The sequence below is a fragment of the Rhea americana genome, unplaced genomic scaffold, assembly GCF_003343005.1.
Source record: "Rhea americana isolate MKP2758 unplaced genomic scaffold, rheAme1 scaffold_63, whole genome shotgun sequence".
Lineage (NCBI taxonomy): Eukaryota > Metazoa > Chordata > Aves > Rheiformes > Rheidae > Rhea > Rhea americana.
This window is the reverse complement of record NW_028186790.1, coordinates 3130659-3148051: the sequence shown is the minus strand read 5'-3', so window position 1 is coordinate 3148051 and position 17393 is coordinate 3130659. Positions and strand designations below refer to the sequence as shown.

The 17393-nt window shown below is 41.5% G+C and overlaps 1 protein-coding gene across 1 annotated transcript in view; it reads left to right on the top strand.

Annotated features, from left to right (window-relative positions):
• Positions 1-8549: 8549 nt before the first annotated feature.
• The window catches only part of KLHL29 (kelch like family member 29), a 362303-nt gene continuing 353459 nt past the window's right edge, over positions 8550-17393 (top strand). Inside the window, exon 1 of the mRNA XM_085320322.1 lies at positions 8550-8699. Coding sequence (XP_085176448.1) covers positions 8675-8699 — 25 coding nt within the window. The 5' untranslated portion in view covers positions 8550-8674. The remainder of the gene's footprint in view (positions 8700-17393) is intronic.

Genomic DNA, 17393 nt, shown 5'->3' with positions numbered 1-17393 from the left:
GGTTATGTAGCTGGCTGCCTGCATTTGTTTATTGTACGTGAAAACCGCTTAGAAAAATGTAGTGTTCTGGTGGCTAGATTAAGGGTGCTTTAATCACTTTTCCGTCAATGAAGGAAACGAATGTGCGTGTTTGCTCTAGGCTTACGATTCCTTTTAACAGAAGGCTACAGAGCATTTTCCTGATACACGGAGAAACTTTTATGTTTCCCCTGCTGTATTTCTTTAAAACAACAGAGCGAGTGTGTGTACGTGCAGGCACGTGTGAGTCCTTTACCAATGATTTAAACACATTTATTGGGCTGTCCTTTTGAGGTCAATTTTGAGGTACTTAAAAATCAAACTCCTGTAGCTTTAAGGTGACTGCAGATAACAGTATTACTGTCTCTTATAATTAGCAAGCTGCTGAAACTTTAAATCCCCCTTGATAGATGTTATGATCCGTATGAGAGGAGTAGTATTCTAGCAAGTGTGGGGTTTTTTTCCTCTCCCTGAAACAAAGCAACAGTGTGTCTTTCTGTGTTATAGTCTTAATTAAACTGCTAATGGCTCCCCCCCCCGAAAAAAAATAAAGTACAGCCATATTTTACGCTGACATTTATCTGCGTCAAACTTTAGTTATGCTCAGTAGGTTGCTTAATCTTCAAGGAATAACGTGGAGGGGTTTTGTTCTTCTAACCTGTCCTCGCYGTGTGTATTTATGGAAGTTGTCTTCAATTGAGGATGAAATACAGGAGCTATGCAAATAATTTAGTGACCTATCCAGAATAATACTTAGCCAGCGTTTGTAAACTACATCTTTCACTGCGTCTTTTCCCATAGAGCTCTCTTCTTCTCACATCTATTCTGATCTCTCTTAATGGAAACTAAATGATGTATGTGACGTTTTAATYGAAAATTAAAGTTTCGGGTTTAAGTTGCTGTCTCTTGTGGCATACAGAAGCATCGTTGCGGTTTAGTTGAAAGTCGGAAACCCACCCGGTTGTACCGAGAAACGCTTAATTTTGATGAGCGATTGTTCATGTTCGTTTACCTTCCTGTAGAGGGGCTCAAACGCGCTGCAAAATGCGCGCTCGGTTCTCGGGCTTCAAAAACTGCCGGAGTTTTCTGTATTTGTTGTCTCCGGTAGCTTATAAAATGTGTGCGCAGTGTGTCAGCCTCTTCCCTTAACAACAAAACCTCTGAGCAAATGTTCAGTGTGAATTATATTACTGAAATAAAATATTCTATAGTTGTCATGGTTACAAATAGAGGCTGGGTTACTGGGTTTCATCTGCATGCTGGGGGGGGTGGAATCTAGTTTTGTCACTTTTTAATTACATTTCTAATGAGCAACGGTCATAGTCCAGGTACCCAATGTATTAGATGCATGGAGTAGGGAAGGCGATTTGGTAGAAGTCTTGCTGAAACAAAGTGGTAGTGTGCCAGAGGAGACCTGTTCTTGTGCGGCTGTGGGCTTTTTTTTCTTTCTTATTTATTTATTTAAGAAGCAGAAATCGAGTGAGAGAAGAAAGTAACCACTTCTGTTCCCTTGCTCCTCCAGGTTAGCGGTCTGTGAGCGTTGCTGCTCTCATTCTTCCGATGCTAGTAAAAATAATAATAAAAAAGTACATAATGGTGTATGTCAACTGGAAATCCGCTTGAGAAAAGGCGAGGAACGCATGCTCCAGTTGTCACGCGTCCAGAAATAACATGCATTTTTTTGGGGGGGGGGGAGGTGTTGCTGTGAGTGGCATCGGTCGCTATCACTTCCAATGCCTGTTTGCAGGGAGTTCATTATGCCCTGCAATTTTTTCYTCCATCCCCAAGTTTCCCATGCTCGTCTTGCTGGTGATACGGCTCTTGCTAGCGCCCGTTGCTCTTCTCACCAGTTTCGGTCCACTGCTGCCGCTGGAGCATCTCTACCTGCATGCAGAATCAGGGTYGTAACTATTTTTCAGCTGTTGGCGTTAGTCCCGATGCTGCTTCTCTGCCGTGTGCTCATCTGCGATTCGCTCCTGTCCACGGTGACTTGTTTTCCTGATGTTTTTAATTCAGTTCCAAAACCAATACACCTAATTYTTTTGAAGCACAGCAAAATGGAGGGGAGGGAGATCCAAAAAACTCTCCCCCCCCCGCCTTTTCTTGCACATGCAGGGACTGTGTCCTGTGGTGGAAGTTCACACCCTGTTTTAGGGGAATCGGTCTCCTAGATATTAAAATGGAGACAGAAATTCCCATCTCTTCTGCCTTGTTTGACTGCCATCCCTGCCATTATAACAATATTGTAGAGCTGGGGTTTTTTGTTTGTTGTTTTTTTGGGGGTTTTTTGACCTGAATCAAAATAGTCATGGAGGATTTTTTTTTTTGCTTTAATGTTGAAAAACATCGAAGACTTAGTTGATTAGAAAAGGGACGCTGAATAATTTAATCTTCAGTTTGTAAGTAAAGCGCTACAAAAGTTCTTGCAAGACCCGTCCACTGAGTCCACCGATCGCCTTGGCTCCGTAGCCGTACGGGAGCAGGGACTCGAGGGAGCCAGAGGCCCGATCCTGAAGCTTCTCTATTTGCAGACTCATCAACTTCGTGGCACACCACAGAGGTCTGCATAGTTTTCTGATAATTGCTTCTTTATGCTGTAATCAAGGCTCGCTTAAAAAATTCAGCTTGGTTAGCAAATTACTTGGCCCTTCAGGTTTGGATTTTTTTTTTGTTGTCTCTTTTTTTTTTCCCTTGTTTTATTCTTCAGTTCTTCCACTTGCAGTATTTGGCAATCAGCACAGTGTGCTGATCTGATAACCTCAAATATGACACGGTATCATTAGATTTTTACCATCTATTTATGTATCTAATCGTATAATGTACTTGCCTCTCCATGAAAGCCACACTGTATTAGGACATTTCCCACTTTCCTAAAGCCAATAAACACACAAACCACTGGCCTTTGCAGATAACGCAATTTGCCTTAAATAAAYTTATGAGTACTTGAAACTGGTATATTCACTGCGGGTCGTGTGTTTTACTCCCTTTTTGGTTTTGCGGTAGCTCGCCGCGGCTGGGGGAAGAGGAGGTTAGCGTCCCTCCTTGCGGTGAACTTCCCTTATGGTTGCTSTCTGCCGTGGGAAGGCTGGACGTGGTCCTCTCCAGGTAACGTGCCACCAGCAGCTCCGTGTGCAAGGCTGCATGAGCKATGAACAGCTTTGATGTGCTGCTGTCACTTCTCTTGCCTCTGTTACTAGGAGTGCAAAGCATCCTTCCTGCACTGCGAGGAAAGAGATTGGAAACCGTAGAGGAATGCCTTTCTCTTAGATTTTTAATAGTCAACAACGCACTCCACGGTCTTTGAATATGTGCCGTTTGCCTGTTATGGCTAAAACGGATATGGTTAAAGCTGATACCAGAGATACCCCAAGAAGCCTTCGCAGTGCTCTTATTATGCAGCCGGCTACCGCTGTGCTGTCTTGATCATCTGATAAATGACAGTAACTAAATTCCAAGTCACACTCTTCCATAAATAATTTTATGTTGTGGATTAGACTACCTGGAGCATGGGACCATTTTTTTTTTCCCTGCTGCTTTTTCTTATCTGAGATGCTTAGGTCTAGGTTTTCAAGTAGTCTAATTTTGGCTTTTTGCCATAATCAGCATTAACATCAAATAAACCACAGCTCTTTGGTAGCCTTAAACTTCAGGTAACTTATAATGCTGCCTTTCAATAGTAATATCGATTCACTGAAGCAATCTGCTTGAATTACAGACAAAGACAGACTTCGTCTTTATGATGAATTCGACATTGCTTTTGCAATGGTGCTCTATGTTTTTAGAGTAAATTCCTTGCTCTCCAGTACAGTGTGTTATCTTATAGGTGACTTGAAACACTAGGGCTTCTGCTCAGATTTTTATTTTGTGTGGTTTTGCTTACTGGAAGATGGAAGACTAAACTCTGCGTAAATATGGATGAAATACAATGTGATTTAGAAAAATCTAGCTATTTCTAGGGGTATGTTTTGGCTCTTTCCTGGCTGTCAAACAGGCATGCGATGGGAGTGTTTTGTGAACTGCGTGCGTAGTTGAGAAACACTGTAAAAACAAACAAAAACCCACCCCAAATCCCTCAAGTTCATGCACAACTATCTGAGGCAATACCACTCCTGTAATAGGTTTCTTAAATTCAAGATATTCCTAATTTGTTGAGCTAGACTTTAATCATACCTCTATTGATATTTTTTTTTGAACCTTGAGAAAGAGACTCATTATCTGTGCTCACTCCTTTTTTTTTTCTTTTTGAAAGAAAAAGTAGGGGGAAAGAAAAAAGGGGTAGGGGAGAAAAAGCAGCATGGTTTGCATCACGATACAGACAGTAGAAATCCTGGACTTAAAGTGCGATTTAAGAGCTTTTGCTTCAGACACCTCTTAAAGTCTGTGCTGATGAGTAATTAATATTTAAATCAGATAATTCTGCTCTGAGATATGCTTTGTCAGACCTTGTTAAAGGATTTTTTTTTTTTTTTTTTTGGCCTGTAGCTTTTTGTTTTGTGTTTGGCTTTTCGGATCCCAGTATTTTCTAACTACTCAAAGTTTCTCTTCTCAATTTGAGTGAGCCTTAGAGATACTGATTTCCTTAATTCAAGAGAAGGGAATTTAAATACCACTAGTTTTTTCCAGCCCCAGGTAAACCATTGATCAGAARAAGGGAGGGCCAAGTCTTAAGAAATTTTATAATAAAAGTCACTCACATAAAAATAACTTCAAAGTGAGTGCAAGTAGCAAGTATGTTTACCTATACTTTGATTATATATATATATACATATATAGCAAACTTTTGATTTTTCACTTGACACTCAGTTGCCTTAAATGATTCCTAACATATTGTATACCTCAAAAGCYTCATTTTTAACTTTGTCAAGTCTCTTGTCTCCTTCTTGCCAAGAGTGAAAAATGCCAAGTTGGATCATTTTGTACCACAATGTTGCCGAGTACATAAGYGACTGGGAGATGCTTTTGAACTCTATGAAATGCTGCAGAATAACCTTGAACTGGAGTGGTATCCTATCAGTCTTACTACTTACCACTTCATAAGCTTTGGGCAGGAGAGTAAAGAAGTTGCTAACTCGAGATGAAACTTCTTYTTGTTTTGCACCAAATGGCATACACACGCRTGCACTAATATGTTCTAATATGTAYGCTTGAGTCAACTGTCTCAACCGATCTGCTGTGAAACAGCCCAAGGGCTGCGCTTTTATTCTCATCTATATTCTCAATATACTGGTAGAGGGATAGGTGAGCAGAACTGTTGAGCGTGATGCTGTTGCTGCCTGGAGTATCAAGACTAGGAGCTCTGTGGCAATGTAGGCTGGTTTGGAGTKTTTTTTTTTTTTTCTTTGCCTTCCTTGAATGGCTTGTGTTAATAAAATATAGGTTATAAGGGCTGCCTCAGAAGGGTGCTGTGACTGATAGAAGGAAAAGTGTAGAAGAAACTGTTCTCCTTAAAACTATGGAGGTGCTAGGTGCTGCTGAGAGATCAGAGATTTCTGGAAGGTGGGAGTAAGTGGCTTGTCACATGCATGTGCCTTTAGCATAAAACAAGAGACTTGACTGTAAATGTTGCTACTTGACTCTGGACTACATGACAATGATTATATTTTAAGGGCTTTGTTTAAGAAATGGAAGATTTATATAAATCATAACTGCTTATAAAAATGCATCTATTCCTCCTTCCTCTTTTCTTCCATTTTCATGCCTTACCTRGGGACAGGAGTAAAGCAACAAAACTTATCCTGGTGTTCTCCATCAGCACTGTGAACTGCTCTTCCCTCCAGGCCAGTCCCTTGTTGCTGGAAATGCTGTGCTGAAGTTCATACCAATCCCTTAGATCTTAGGAGAGCAGTTTTAAGGTTTATTGCTCTTTAGATGCAGGTATGGCTGGGAGGTGATGTCCAGCTCTGTCTCCAACATGCCATTTCCAAGTGATGCACAAAACCCTCCAACATAATTGATATGTTTGCCCAGGGAGACAGAACTTGGTATACATTTTTTTTTTCTTTTCTTTCTTTCTTTTTTTTTTTTCTTTTTAACTGATTTGTATAACTTAAGGACACCACCTCTCCCCCCACCTCTCCCCTCTCCTACTTTCATAAACAGCTTGACATWTTGCATCAGAAAAGCCCAGATACTACCAAGGGCACTTTGTAATCTGTCTGCTTGGGAGCAGAGAGATACCAGAATACCAATACGTATTGTGTATTGAGGAATCATGAAAAATGCTGTACTTAACTTCTTTAGGAGAAGGATGAAAAAAGTGTGTGGTTGATATTTCCAGGTCCCCTTTAGCAGATTTGCTAATATAATGCAAGGCAAAATGTTAACTGCACCAGCTTCTTTCTTATGCTACTTTTGGCTGTTTATGAGGAAAGTATTAAAAAAAAAAAAAAAAAAAAAACTGCTCTAAGTGTGTCTCCCTCCTCCTTTCCCCTCGATTATTTCAGATTTCTAAACATTGAGCATACCAATCAATATTCCATTAAGAGGAGAATTAACTTGGGAGAAGCTTGCATGTATTTGCATGTAGTAGTTTGTTTCTTGGTTTGTGGATTTCTTAGTTCTGTGCCCCCTTTCCTCCATGTCATCTGTTTAAAAAATAAATAAGTATTTGGACAATTGCCTCTAATAGCCAGGCTTGTCATGTGCCATCTCAGTTTTGTCAATATGAGTTGCTGCTACAGCCTTCTGGAAGGCTCTGCTAGCAGGCAGCAGTGATTGATCAGGCAAATGTTGGTAGTCACTTTTTTATTTCTGTTTTATAATAGTTGGGCATGGAGGTATTAGGCTTCAGATCAAGCGTTGCTCTTGGTTACACACTGGCAGATCACAGAAATCAATGTTGACTGGATGTGAGCATTGGATTTGAGCTTTTGAGTTAACTCTTCTCATTTACATTAATACCAGCCTGGATTTTCTGTGGTCTGGATTGGGATGCCCAGTTTCAAAAAGTCAGAAACTGCAAGACTTTTTTTGTTCTCTGAGCTGATGTTTCCCTTCTCGTGGGCTCTGTGTGAGCCTGAGAGTGGAGAACACCCTCTTACTTTCTGAAGTCTAACTTTTGAGACTACAAACAACTGTGATGAAGTTTGATTTAAAAACTGCATGTAACGCATGGAAGGGTGGCTCTGTGRGACCTTCAGGAGAACCTCTCAGTTGATCTTGGTAGTTAAATTATCAGTAGAGCCACTGAACTGTGGTCCAAACCACAACCTGGTCGACATGCATGGAGCTGCCAYGTTCTCATGTGCATTTGGTGATGCCTAGTGCTGCTGTACCCTGAGGTGAAAATCACTTGGGAAGATCTGGAGGTCAAAGTAACAGTTAGCAAATCTCTGTAGATTCCAGCTGCTGCAAAAGAGAGGGTGCCCAGTTGAAGGCAAGCTGTATTTTCTGGCTTCAGGTGCAGTCAGGTACTTCAGCGTGTTCCTCTACCCTGCAGTTCTGTATTACATAGTGGGCAAAGTTGTCATTGGCCCAAATCTGCTGAGTTAAATGAAGTTACGCTTCATACCAAGAAGGTCTGAGATAAATGCTCAGCCTGTTCKTTTAGATTATCAAATCCCCAAAGTAAAGCTTATTTTCTACTATGTTTCTCTTTGGCGGGGGAAAAAATATATAATTTTATGATTAAACTTCTGGGCTGTTCTGGCTCTGCAACATYGCACCTTTATCTCTCTGGGGACTAAATAGCAAGTGAGGTTGTGGCTGATACTTGAGTTGTTATTTATAGGAGGAAAAAAAGAGGGTAAAGAAATGGCTTAACAAGTAAGGAGACAAAAAGGCCTGCCTGAAATCTGTTAAATATAGGACTTGCTTTAAAAGCAGTAAAAATAAAAACATAAATTTAGCCAAAGGTGAAGAGAATTGTAGTTCACCCTAATACCCTTTATTTTGGATTGTTTTTCCCCTTGGAGAGATGGAAATTTTGAAAGTGCATTTGGGGAAGGGAGGGAGTGATGTTACTAAAAGAGAAATTGCAGCAAGTTTTCCTGAAACTCACTGTTTCAATATCACACTTGAACGGTTCACAGCAGCATCCTTCAAACCTTCTGAAAAACCGTTCTTAGACAAATCTTGTGGTTGCAGTATCTAAGTTACTGAAGTATTGTATTGCCCACCCTGTGCGATGCTGCCTTCTTTATTTGGAGAACTGTGTGGCTGTGGTCCTCCTGTGGCACAATTAAGATGGTCTTGGTTGGAGATCAAGAACGACACCCAGTCAGTTCAGCCCGAGAAGCTTAACAAACTCGAATTTATGATGGAAACACGGATACAGCCTCAWCTCTGAGGCATCTACCGCTTCTCCATAATGTGTGTTTCTCAAGGGCTGAGATTCTCAGCTGAACTTGCTTTCAGCTTCGCAGCATCATTTTGCAGCAGCTTCTTAGTGCCAGAAGGGAGGGGAGGTTGGTCAGCCGAGTGGTAACATGTTCACAGGTGTCCTCTGCTTTTACTGTGACAGTCAGAGGCACCAAGGTAGAGGTTTAATCAGAGCATTAGGTGCCTTTGTACTTGTGATCTTAAAAAGCTAGTAGGCTGGGCAAACTGATTAGATTTTTGTTGTATGCAATCTAAATAGCATTTCTGGTTAACTCTTTCCTTGCTCTTGTTTTCAGGCCCTACTGTTTATCCTGCAGTTACTCATCTCTATCAAACCATGAACGGGCTCAGATTTCCTCAAGGTACTTATCACCATGACATTGTATATTACAGTAGATTTAAAAACCGTCCCACTTTCTAAAAGTTGCATTATAAAATTAAGAACACGCCAGTTCTTGAGTAGGTCTGTAACCTCCTGGATTTGACTATAGCCTGTCCTAAATTTGCTTAGGAGGATGATTTTTTTCATAGTCTTTTTAGGGTAAAATATATATTTTATATATAAAGATGGCCCATGAAATTAACAGCAATTGCAAATGTATAACTTTGGGCTCTCTTACTGATTAGAAAATTGACAGATACCAAAAAAAAAAAAAAAAACAACAACAAGAAAAAAAGGTGGGGCGGTTGTGTTCTGCTTGCTTGTTTTTTTTTTAAAAAAGGAAGGTTTGGGCTTTCTTTCTTTTCCCCTGTGCTTGTTAGGCATGGTAGCATGTATATCTAAGATTATGTAACTGTTTTAAGGGTTTGGGGGGGGGGAAGGAAAAACAGCAAAGCTTATGCCTGTAATTGCCACTCTAAAGCAAAGCTACTTTGAGAAGAAGACTAAACATTAGGAGGTCATTAAGAACCAAGAAATATCAGTACTCATCTTACCTACATAATCTTGTTACTTTTAATTTTAGGCAAAATTTATGAGTGTGGCCTTTGTGCTTGTATAAGCATTACATGCGCAGATGCAATATTTAATTTTGGCTTGTTGTATCTAATAAGTGGAATATGTTGGACTGCAGTTGCAATCAACACGTAACRTCGAGAGATGTCTGCAAGAGTGATGGTCACAGCTCATACGGTGCAACAAATGGCAGCGTTGCTCTGCGAAAACGAGAGCCTCCGTCTTCCCAGAGAAAATTGAAAATGTAGCTCGGGACCTCTGGGTGGGCTGCTGGCAAGGAAGAATAAATGTGGGATCTTTGAATTTTCAAGTAAAAGTCTCTTATGTCTGAGCTAAAAACCATCTGTTAGCCAAGCCTGCTTATCAACTGGTATGTGACCCGGCTGCCACTAGAGAGGGACGGAGCTCTATACAGAGCAGGGGTGTGTTACTTCTAGAAAGGGCAGTTTTCAGATAGATTAGGTTTTATTTTTTGCCTGGTTTGCTTTGCTTTTTTTGAGGRTAGAAAAGGAAAAGGTGAATGCTAAATCTTATTGTTATTTATACCCAAAACATCTTTGCAAGAGAAGTTTTGTTGATGAGAAAYGTGTTGAGAAGGACGGAAATGCTTCACCTCCTCCGTACGCATCACGCTCACAAATACTGCCACTGTGAAGCAACGATTAACTGCAAATTGTGTTGTGGAATCTCAAAACTCTCCTCTTTCAACTTATTTTGTCCTGGACTGCCTGAAAGTACCAYCCCAAACTACTAAGCATTTTAATGATGGAGCACGTTGCTGTTGAGTTCCGTTTGTTTTTTGAGGGGTTTTCCTTCCTTGTCCTTTCCATTTAGACCTAAGTTCTTCTGGGGCAAAGGCTGATATTTTTTTTTGTCTGTACAATTAGGCCTCTTTCCTAGCTGAGCCTTGTGCTCCAGCAGGACAAACATAATATGTAAACTGTAAAAATGCTGCTAGTCTCCCTCCTCCTTTCTGCAGTCTACTCTGTAAATACTCTGTTAAACTTTTCTTTTGCCTCAGCGTAACATAACTTTCAGTTTCCTTAATTACTTATTTTAGTGTTGGGAAAAAAGTATCCTCCGCAGGCAAAATGAACATTAAATATTGATTTCAGAAACCGTGGATTTTTCTTTAATATTGTTATCTTTTTACTTGTCTGGATTAGGAACCTCAAATGCATACGAGTTAGGTATTTAGCAGTAAAACATGGGCTTGCTAGTCAGTGGTAWATCTGTTTCTTCTGGAAAGCAAGCCTGTGCTTTGTCTCACTCCATTAAAAATAGCAATCCCAGGAGTATGTTGAAGTCGCTGAACTACTTGGGGGTGCTCATTGCCGTAGAGGTCCGCAGTCACACCCACCAGAGGGCATTTTATCACCAATTTCTTGGGGAGAAAGTTTTATCTGAAGTGACGATTATAGTAATAAATATTGGGAGAAAAAGCAACGTCTGAAACACTGCGCATATAGCTTTTTTCTGTTTATATATAAATACATATGCTTATTTGCTGGCTGTATTTATATGTAAATAAACGGCAATGTCAGCTTGAATAGTTGGGTTTCCCCTCTATTTGTTTCCGAAATCGCTTCACATTTTACTTGGGGAAAATCTGGAGAAAAGGGAATCTTTCAAGGAACTCCTGCAGCTGGTAGAGCCATTGGTTACCAAGAAATTGGCCTCCACGCCGAGCAGGCGCGGTGGATAGTTGCCGCGTAGCCCTGCTCCACTCCTTCCTGGGCTTGCAGAAGGAAAGGCTTCTGGTCGGGAGCACTGCTAGCTTAGGAGGCTGGAATTTGCAAATACACCCGCTAGTAAAGCCCCTGAATCCTAAGGAAACATTTGGCAGCCAGGGAAGTGTACATCTGCCAGATGGACCTGACGTCTTGCGCTTGGCAGCAGTTAATGCTAAGGCATGATATCATGCACAACCCCAGAATGACAGCTAGGAAGTGAGTTCTTATTTTTTTTAAGAGCTGTACTTTGTTTGCATTTTATTTTTCTTCTCTGCCATCCGTTTGCCCTTATGAAAGAAGACTGGCGTAGAAAGGAGAAAATCTGCTGCTGGAAATGTCTCGTCTCATCCCTTCTCCAGGTGCATAGTGTTGGTGCCTGTGCYGTAGGTCGGGCCACCCCGGTTTGGATTCGTGACCCTTGTCAGCTTTGGGTGGCACACGTAATGTGAAATACTCTGTGGGCGCCCGTGCCCAGCGCAGTTGGGGATTCACCGTGCGGACCCTGTGTGCAAAGGACCCTTTGGAAAGAGATGGGAATAACTTGGAGCCCCGCTGTTGAAGGGGCTCATGTCATGAGGAGGGATTACAAGGAAACATAGACTTCTCCTGTTCTCCAAGTTGTTTTGACCTATGCCTGGCACCTCGATGGAGCATGCACAGACCTACAGATGTCTCCCATGAAATATGTATGGAGGCTTTGTGATTTCTTTAAGGATCTAGTTATAAACAGCAGAAGTTAGAGGGATCTTGGTAGGAAGAAGGAGAAGCAAAAGCATATGCCAGCAGTATAGATGTCTGGAGGACACCATGTGGAGGGGTCTTCTCTGTGGGGGGATGCTCCATGCGGTACTGGTAGCGGGGGACAGAAGGTGTCATAGTTCCCCTCCGTTCGTGACGGTTCCCCCACTGGGGAAAAACAAAAGTGGGGGCCGTGTTAGGGTCTAGAGAGCTCTTCACTCACTCCAAAACAGAGCTCAAACCCTCCTCAAATGGTGGTCGGGGAACTGTATGGAAACAAGTGCTCTCACCCTAAAAATAAATGTGCGCAGTGAAAAAGTGAGGTGGAGAATTAATCAAGGCTAGCTCCTGCCTGATCAGCAGCGGGCAGTCGCCTAGTAAAATGTCTGAATGTTTTTCAAACTCTTTATTCAGATGATAGATACTTTGGCCAGGAAATATTTTTCCAGCTGTATTAGTGTCTGTGCAAATAAACGACTTGTAAAAGAATTTTATTAACCCTGTGGGACCGAAACTTTGAATAATTTTTTTTAGCTAGAGAGAGCTGTTTTCCAGAACTATATTGAAGATTTGATAAGTTATGTCTTTGCCACCTTGTCATCTCTGGGTTTGCTACCTTAATACCAGTGAGAGTTGAAAAAAAGAGATGTTATGGGTAAGAGTTGGGAATAAGGCTGTCTTGGTGTTTTTTTGTTTGTTTTGTTTGTTTGTTTTCATCTGTGCCTGTCTTTGAGGGCTCAAATGTAAATCAGCATAAAAAGAACTTAGCTACATATATGTCTTTGGATCCAATACAGTATGTTGCTGTCTTTCCTTTTAGCTTTATCTGTGGCAACTAATTATAAACTGTAGAGACTCAAGTGAGCCACTGCTGTGGTGGTGGATGAGTAAGTCTGCTAGGCACTCTGTTAGGATTAAAAAAAAAGTAGATGGCAGCACTAAGCTGTTGTGAGGGAGAGAGGATTTGAAGGTGAGAAGGATGAAAAAGCCCGTTAAATCTGCAATTATTGCAACAGTGCAAAGCTCCCGCCACATTATAGTAACTCATATTAGTGGAAAAACCTTGCAATCTGGTTTCCCTGCTGTTACACTGGGAATAGACACTACTGCTTCCTCCCGTTTCATTAGTGAGGACCGTATGAGGTCTCCGTGTAATTCTGAGCTAAAACAAGCRCGTATCTGGGTTTCCTACTGAGTGACTTAAGGATTTGACCTGGCTGCTGTTTGCATCTTGGTTACTGCTAACTTATTAGCAGCATTGCCAGCGTATGAGAAGTAATTCCTTGGCTTCCAAAATGCATGCAAGAAGAAACATACCTAATTGCAGTGGATTTTCATTTTGGAGTATAGCTRCAGTCAAGTTCTGGAAGTTCATGGCAAAAGTAGCTGAGGGCCTTTCCAGACCAGGCAGAAATCGTCTGATTATCCAGTGTCTGCATTTGTATTTTGGTTTGCTTCAGCAGAAGCTTTTCATATTGAAAACAACTRCTTCTCACCTTTTGCTCACTTCTTTGCCTCACTTCAGGCTGGTATCGAACATTGAATGATTTAAGGAACGTTTCGAATGTTCCTCTGGAGAGAAGAAAAAAAAAACCCACTATGGTTGCACTGGAGCCAGGTGACGGACTTGCTTGTAAAATATTTCTGAATAGAAAAAGGCTGTGTTTCCATTCTGCGAGCTCTAAAATCAAACAAAAAATGTCGGCGATTTTGTTATTTTCCTGCTCTTTGAGGCAGATTGCCCAGCAATATTCAGAGGAATTGGCAGTGCGTGCCGGAGGGATGGGAAGGCACTTGGATACCTTAATGATGGGYGTAACATCCAATTTTGAAGGGAATGGGACAGGAGAAAATCCACGTGGTTTAATTCTGATAAAAGCACAAAGCCTGTAAGCRTAAAGCTGTTTCCAACTTCTTGTCCTACCTGTGCTCTCATTAGCTAACAGGAAAAGCTCAATAAGACGCAGAAAATCAGCTTCCCCAAATCACGTGTGGGATGTCAAGAAGAAGTCTTAGTAGACAGCACAAAGCAGCAAGAAGCAGGAAGGAAGTAACGTGTTACTAGCTRGGAATTAAGGCTGATTTATAAAACTGAAGCGTTTTACGGTAACGAAGGCATGCAGACCCCAACTGAATTAGCTGGGGTTATCGTCGCCGGGAACCTAATGCAGCACCAGCTCTGCAAGTAACGTTGCCCTCCTCCTCAATTTTGGGCTGTAAATTCCTTGTTGAAAAGATAACTAGTATTTTATCCTGCCCCAGACGGGGCGGTCTGGCAGATACATCACTGAGCTGGGGATTAGGGCAGGGCGCGGGGCTGGGAGCGAGGGTCCGAACGCACGGCCGGGCTCTAGCGCTGCCCGACGAGGTGACAAGCGGATGATTCTTGCATTGCTGAAATATAAATAACTGTATCCTAAGCAGTGCTAGGACCTCCCTGGACCCCGGGACCAGCTGGCAGAGTCTGGCTCGGTTGCATTCTTGCTCGCACCAGCGAGGCGACTGCAGCTGAATTGAGTCCACAGCTTGCAAACGCCTCCACTTCCACAGTCACTCGCCCAAGGAGCGTTTGGGTTTAGGAGAATCGCTCTTCTTTCCCCCCTCCACCCCCAACCCAGCCAGCGGGGCAGACGGCTTAACGCCGGGGGGGGTTGCTGCCGAGACCCGTGGCGACGCGGGGGCTCGCCGGGCATCCCGCCCTCATCGGGCACGGGAGACCAGGCGGCCGCGAGCCCTAAGCCTTCATAAAATAGCTTTGCGCGGCACAGAGTCAAGACTTTCACTGACGACAGACTTTTCAGAAGATAATTCCTGGCGATCTTCTACCGTTTTGTTTTATCGTTCGAGTAAGCGCAGCTCCTCCTCTGCAATTTGGAAGGCGATAYGGGCGAGAAGATTGCAGACGAACAGGTTCCTGGAGACTTCAAACTTTTGTGGATGAAAATGTCAAGTAATTTGGAAATGGATCAGTACTAAAACGGAGTGTGTGCGCACACAGTTAAGACGTTGTTGACTTTACATCTAGTCAGCTAAAAAAAAATAATCTTTTTGTCAGAAGACTCAAAAAAAATCCCACCTACAGATATTTGAGTGTGTACAGGGAAAGAGGAATTGCATACATGTTTTTTCTCATGTTCTCAGTGTTAATGTTGTTCTCTAATTTGGTAGTTGTGTCTTATCAGTTTGTTTTGAATCTGTTGTTAGTCCTTAGGCAGCAGCAGCCTTTAGCAAGAGCCATTGCTTAAAGGATGTATGTTCTGCAGCTCTGCCAAGGTGTAGTTCTCATGGCGCTGCCGGTGATWATTAGGTGCAAAATAATTATGAGTATGTGATTACAATCTATATCTGCAATTGATTATAGTTGGATATTTCATTAATTAAAGCAAGTGCCTTAAAAAAAAATCCAAAAACTTTATATATGGGATGTGCCAGCAGCCTGTAGCTCCTTCTTCACTGCAGATTAAGACAGGTAACTAACTTTACGTGATGCCAATTGCATGCAGTGTTGTTMTACTTACTGTAGGAATTTTGTGGGTTTTAACCGATAGAAAAAGTCTCTGCTAAAACAAAACAACAGTTAAGACGGCAAGTAGATTCTACTTTTGGAAAACTGGACATGTTTTGAAGAAATACTGGTTTTAATATTCTCATTTTTTATGCCCTCCTGAAAAGCTGAGRTAGTTAACTGATAAACTTTGAAGAAAGGTGATCATGGTCGCTATTGTTCTATTATCCTTTCAGGAAGAAGATGGGATAGAGGATGGGGTTTTTTGTCTTAATTTAGGTTTGAGTTACATATGAAGGATCAATTTACTCCTCTTTCTTAAAATGAATGTTCATTGAATTTGGTGARTATTTTTCTGAAAACCACCATTTTCATGGGCTAGATTCTTATTGTGATGTGTCCAAATGAAGCTTAAAAATGGTCAGACTGACTGTGGAGCTGTCAGAGTTTTGCTCCATTTGATCAAGCATCTCCTCCCAGCAGTTCCCACAGGCAGATGGTTCWAAAAAGAAGAAATGATACTTTGCTTTGGACAGTTGCAATCATCTCTATTTCTCACTACCTTTCAGAGGTTATTTTGGAATTAAATACCTTATTCCAAGGTATCATGGACTTTCGAAACTCTAGAAGTTCTTAACCATCTAAACATGTCTAGTTGCTTTGGAGGAATTCTTCCTTTTTTGGCCTTGACAGCTTCTTTTGCCTTCAAGCAAGGCAAAGTCTAGTCAGGCATTTTGAGACACTCTTATTTTTATCTGTTCCATAACTTGCCGCTTTTATAGAATTCCCCTTTGCTATCAGACCAAGAGGAGAGAAACTCAAGTTATGACTTTTCTGTGCTAGTCACGATTTTACATTTTTATTTTGTCTCAAAAGTCAGCTATTTTGTCTTCAGTCTGCCTTCAAATAAGAGCCTTCACATCCAAAATATTGTTGTTACGGTCCTCTGAGCCCTCTCTGAGCCTGCAGTATCTCCCTTGAATTTGGGCCTCTAGTATGAGGAGCAAGGAAGTAATACTATTGATTTGATAGTGGCACTTCAGAACTGCATTTATTGTTCAAGCTAACACAGTGAGGGTTTTTTGGTTTTATTTTCCCTGTCTCAGTGATGGCTAAGTTGCAGTCCTTTCGCTGTTGTTTCCAGATTTTCCGCGACTTGGTGCCCATATTAATTTTAGCTAAGATATCTGGCTTGCTTTCCCTGATACAAACTGGATGAATCTATTCTGCATATTTCAGTACAGATGTTCCTCGGTGTTCTTGAAGTTGAGAGTTTCCCTTCTGTTTAGATAAATGACTCACCTGAGCATTCCTGCAGATTAAGACTTTTTTTTGGAAATCTCTGAACCTGATCTTTCTGCRTCCTTGAAGCTACGCTAACCTAAAGAAATTCGTGTAAGGATGCTGATTTTTTTTATGTGGATCATATATTAATCAAGAGTCCAATCCTGTGGTTTGGATTTTTTTCAAAGTGTTACATCAGTCGAAGATAGTGATTTACTAAAGTTTAGCCATTCTTTTTATATTCTTAGGATTAGACTGTAGCTTTTCTCTCTTTAGTACTGAGAGTCATGTCCAGGTCTGCACTGGCTGTGCCCAGGCTTCATATACCGGTGTGTATTCCATTCCAGCTGTTGASCAAGGCAGGAGAAGTGGTTGAGCGTACTGCTCTGCCCGCATCGTGCCCATCCTCACCCCACATCTCTTCCTGTGCTGCCTTTCATGATAACTCAAGTGGAACTTCTTTCAAAAAACTGATTTTAAAAAAAGCTGCACAACCTCCCCCAATGAATGTGGCTTTAACACCTAGTTGATGCTTCTCAGGTGTCTTCTGCTTTTCTAARAGTTTGAGTGTGCTGACTTGGATTGAACAGCACTGATTTATGAAATAAATCCTAAACAAAGCTGGCTGACTAGAAAGGTTTTCAGTTTGTGGAAACTTAATTACAGGGGAGTAGGAAGGATTTGGGTAGTTGGTGTTGCTCTGTTTTTATTCAACTTTCATGAAAATTAGATCTAAGCATAAGTACCGGAAAATTTTCCTTCATGCTGCAAATTCTCAGAAAGCATCATTTATAAATAAGGAAACAAATAAAAATGTATCACTTGTGTGGTTTTTTTTTTT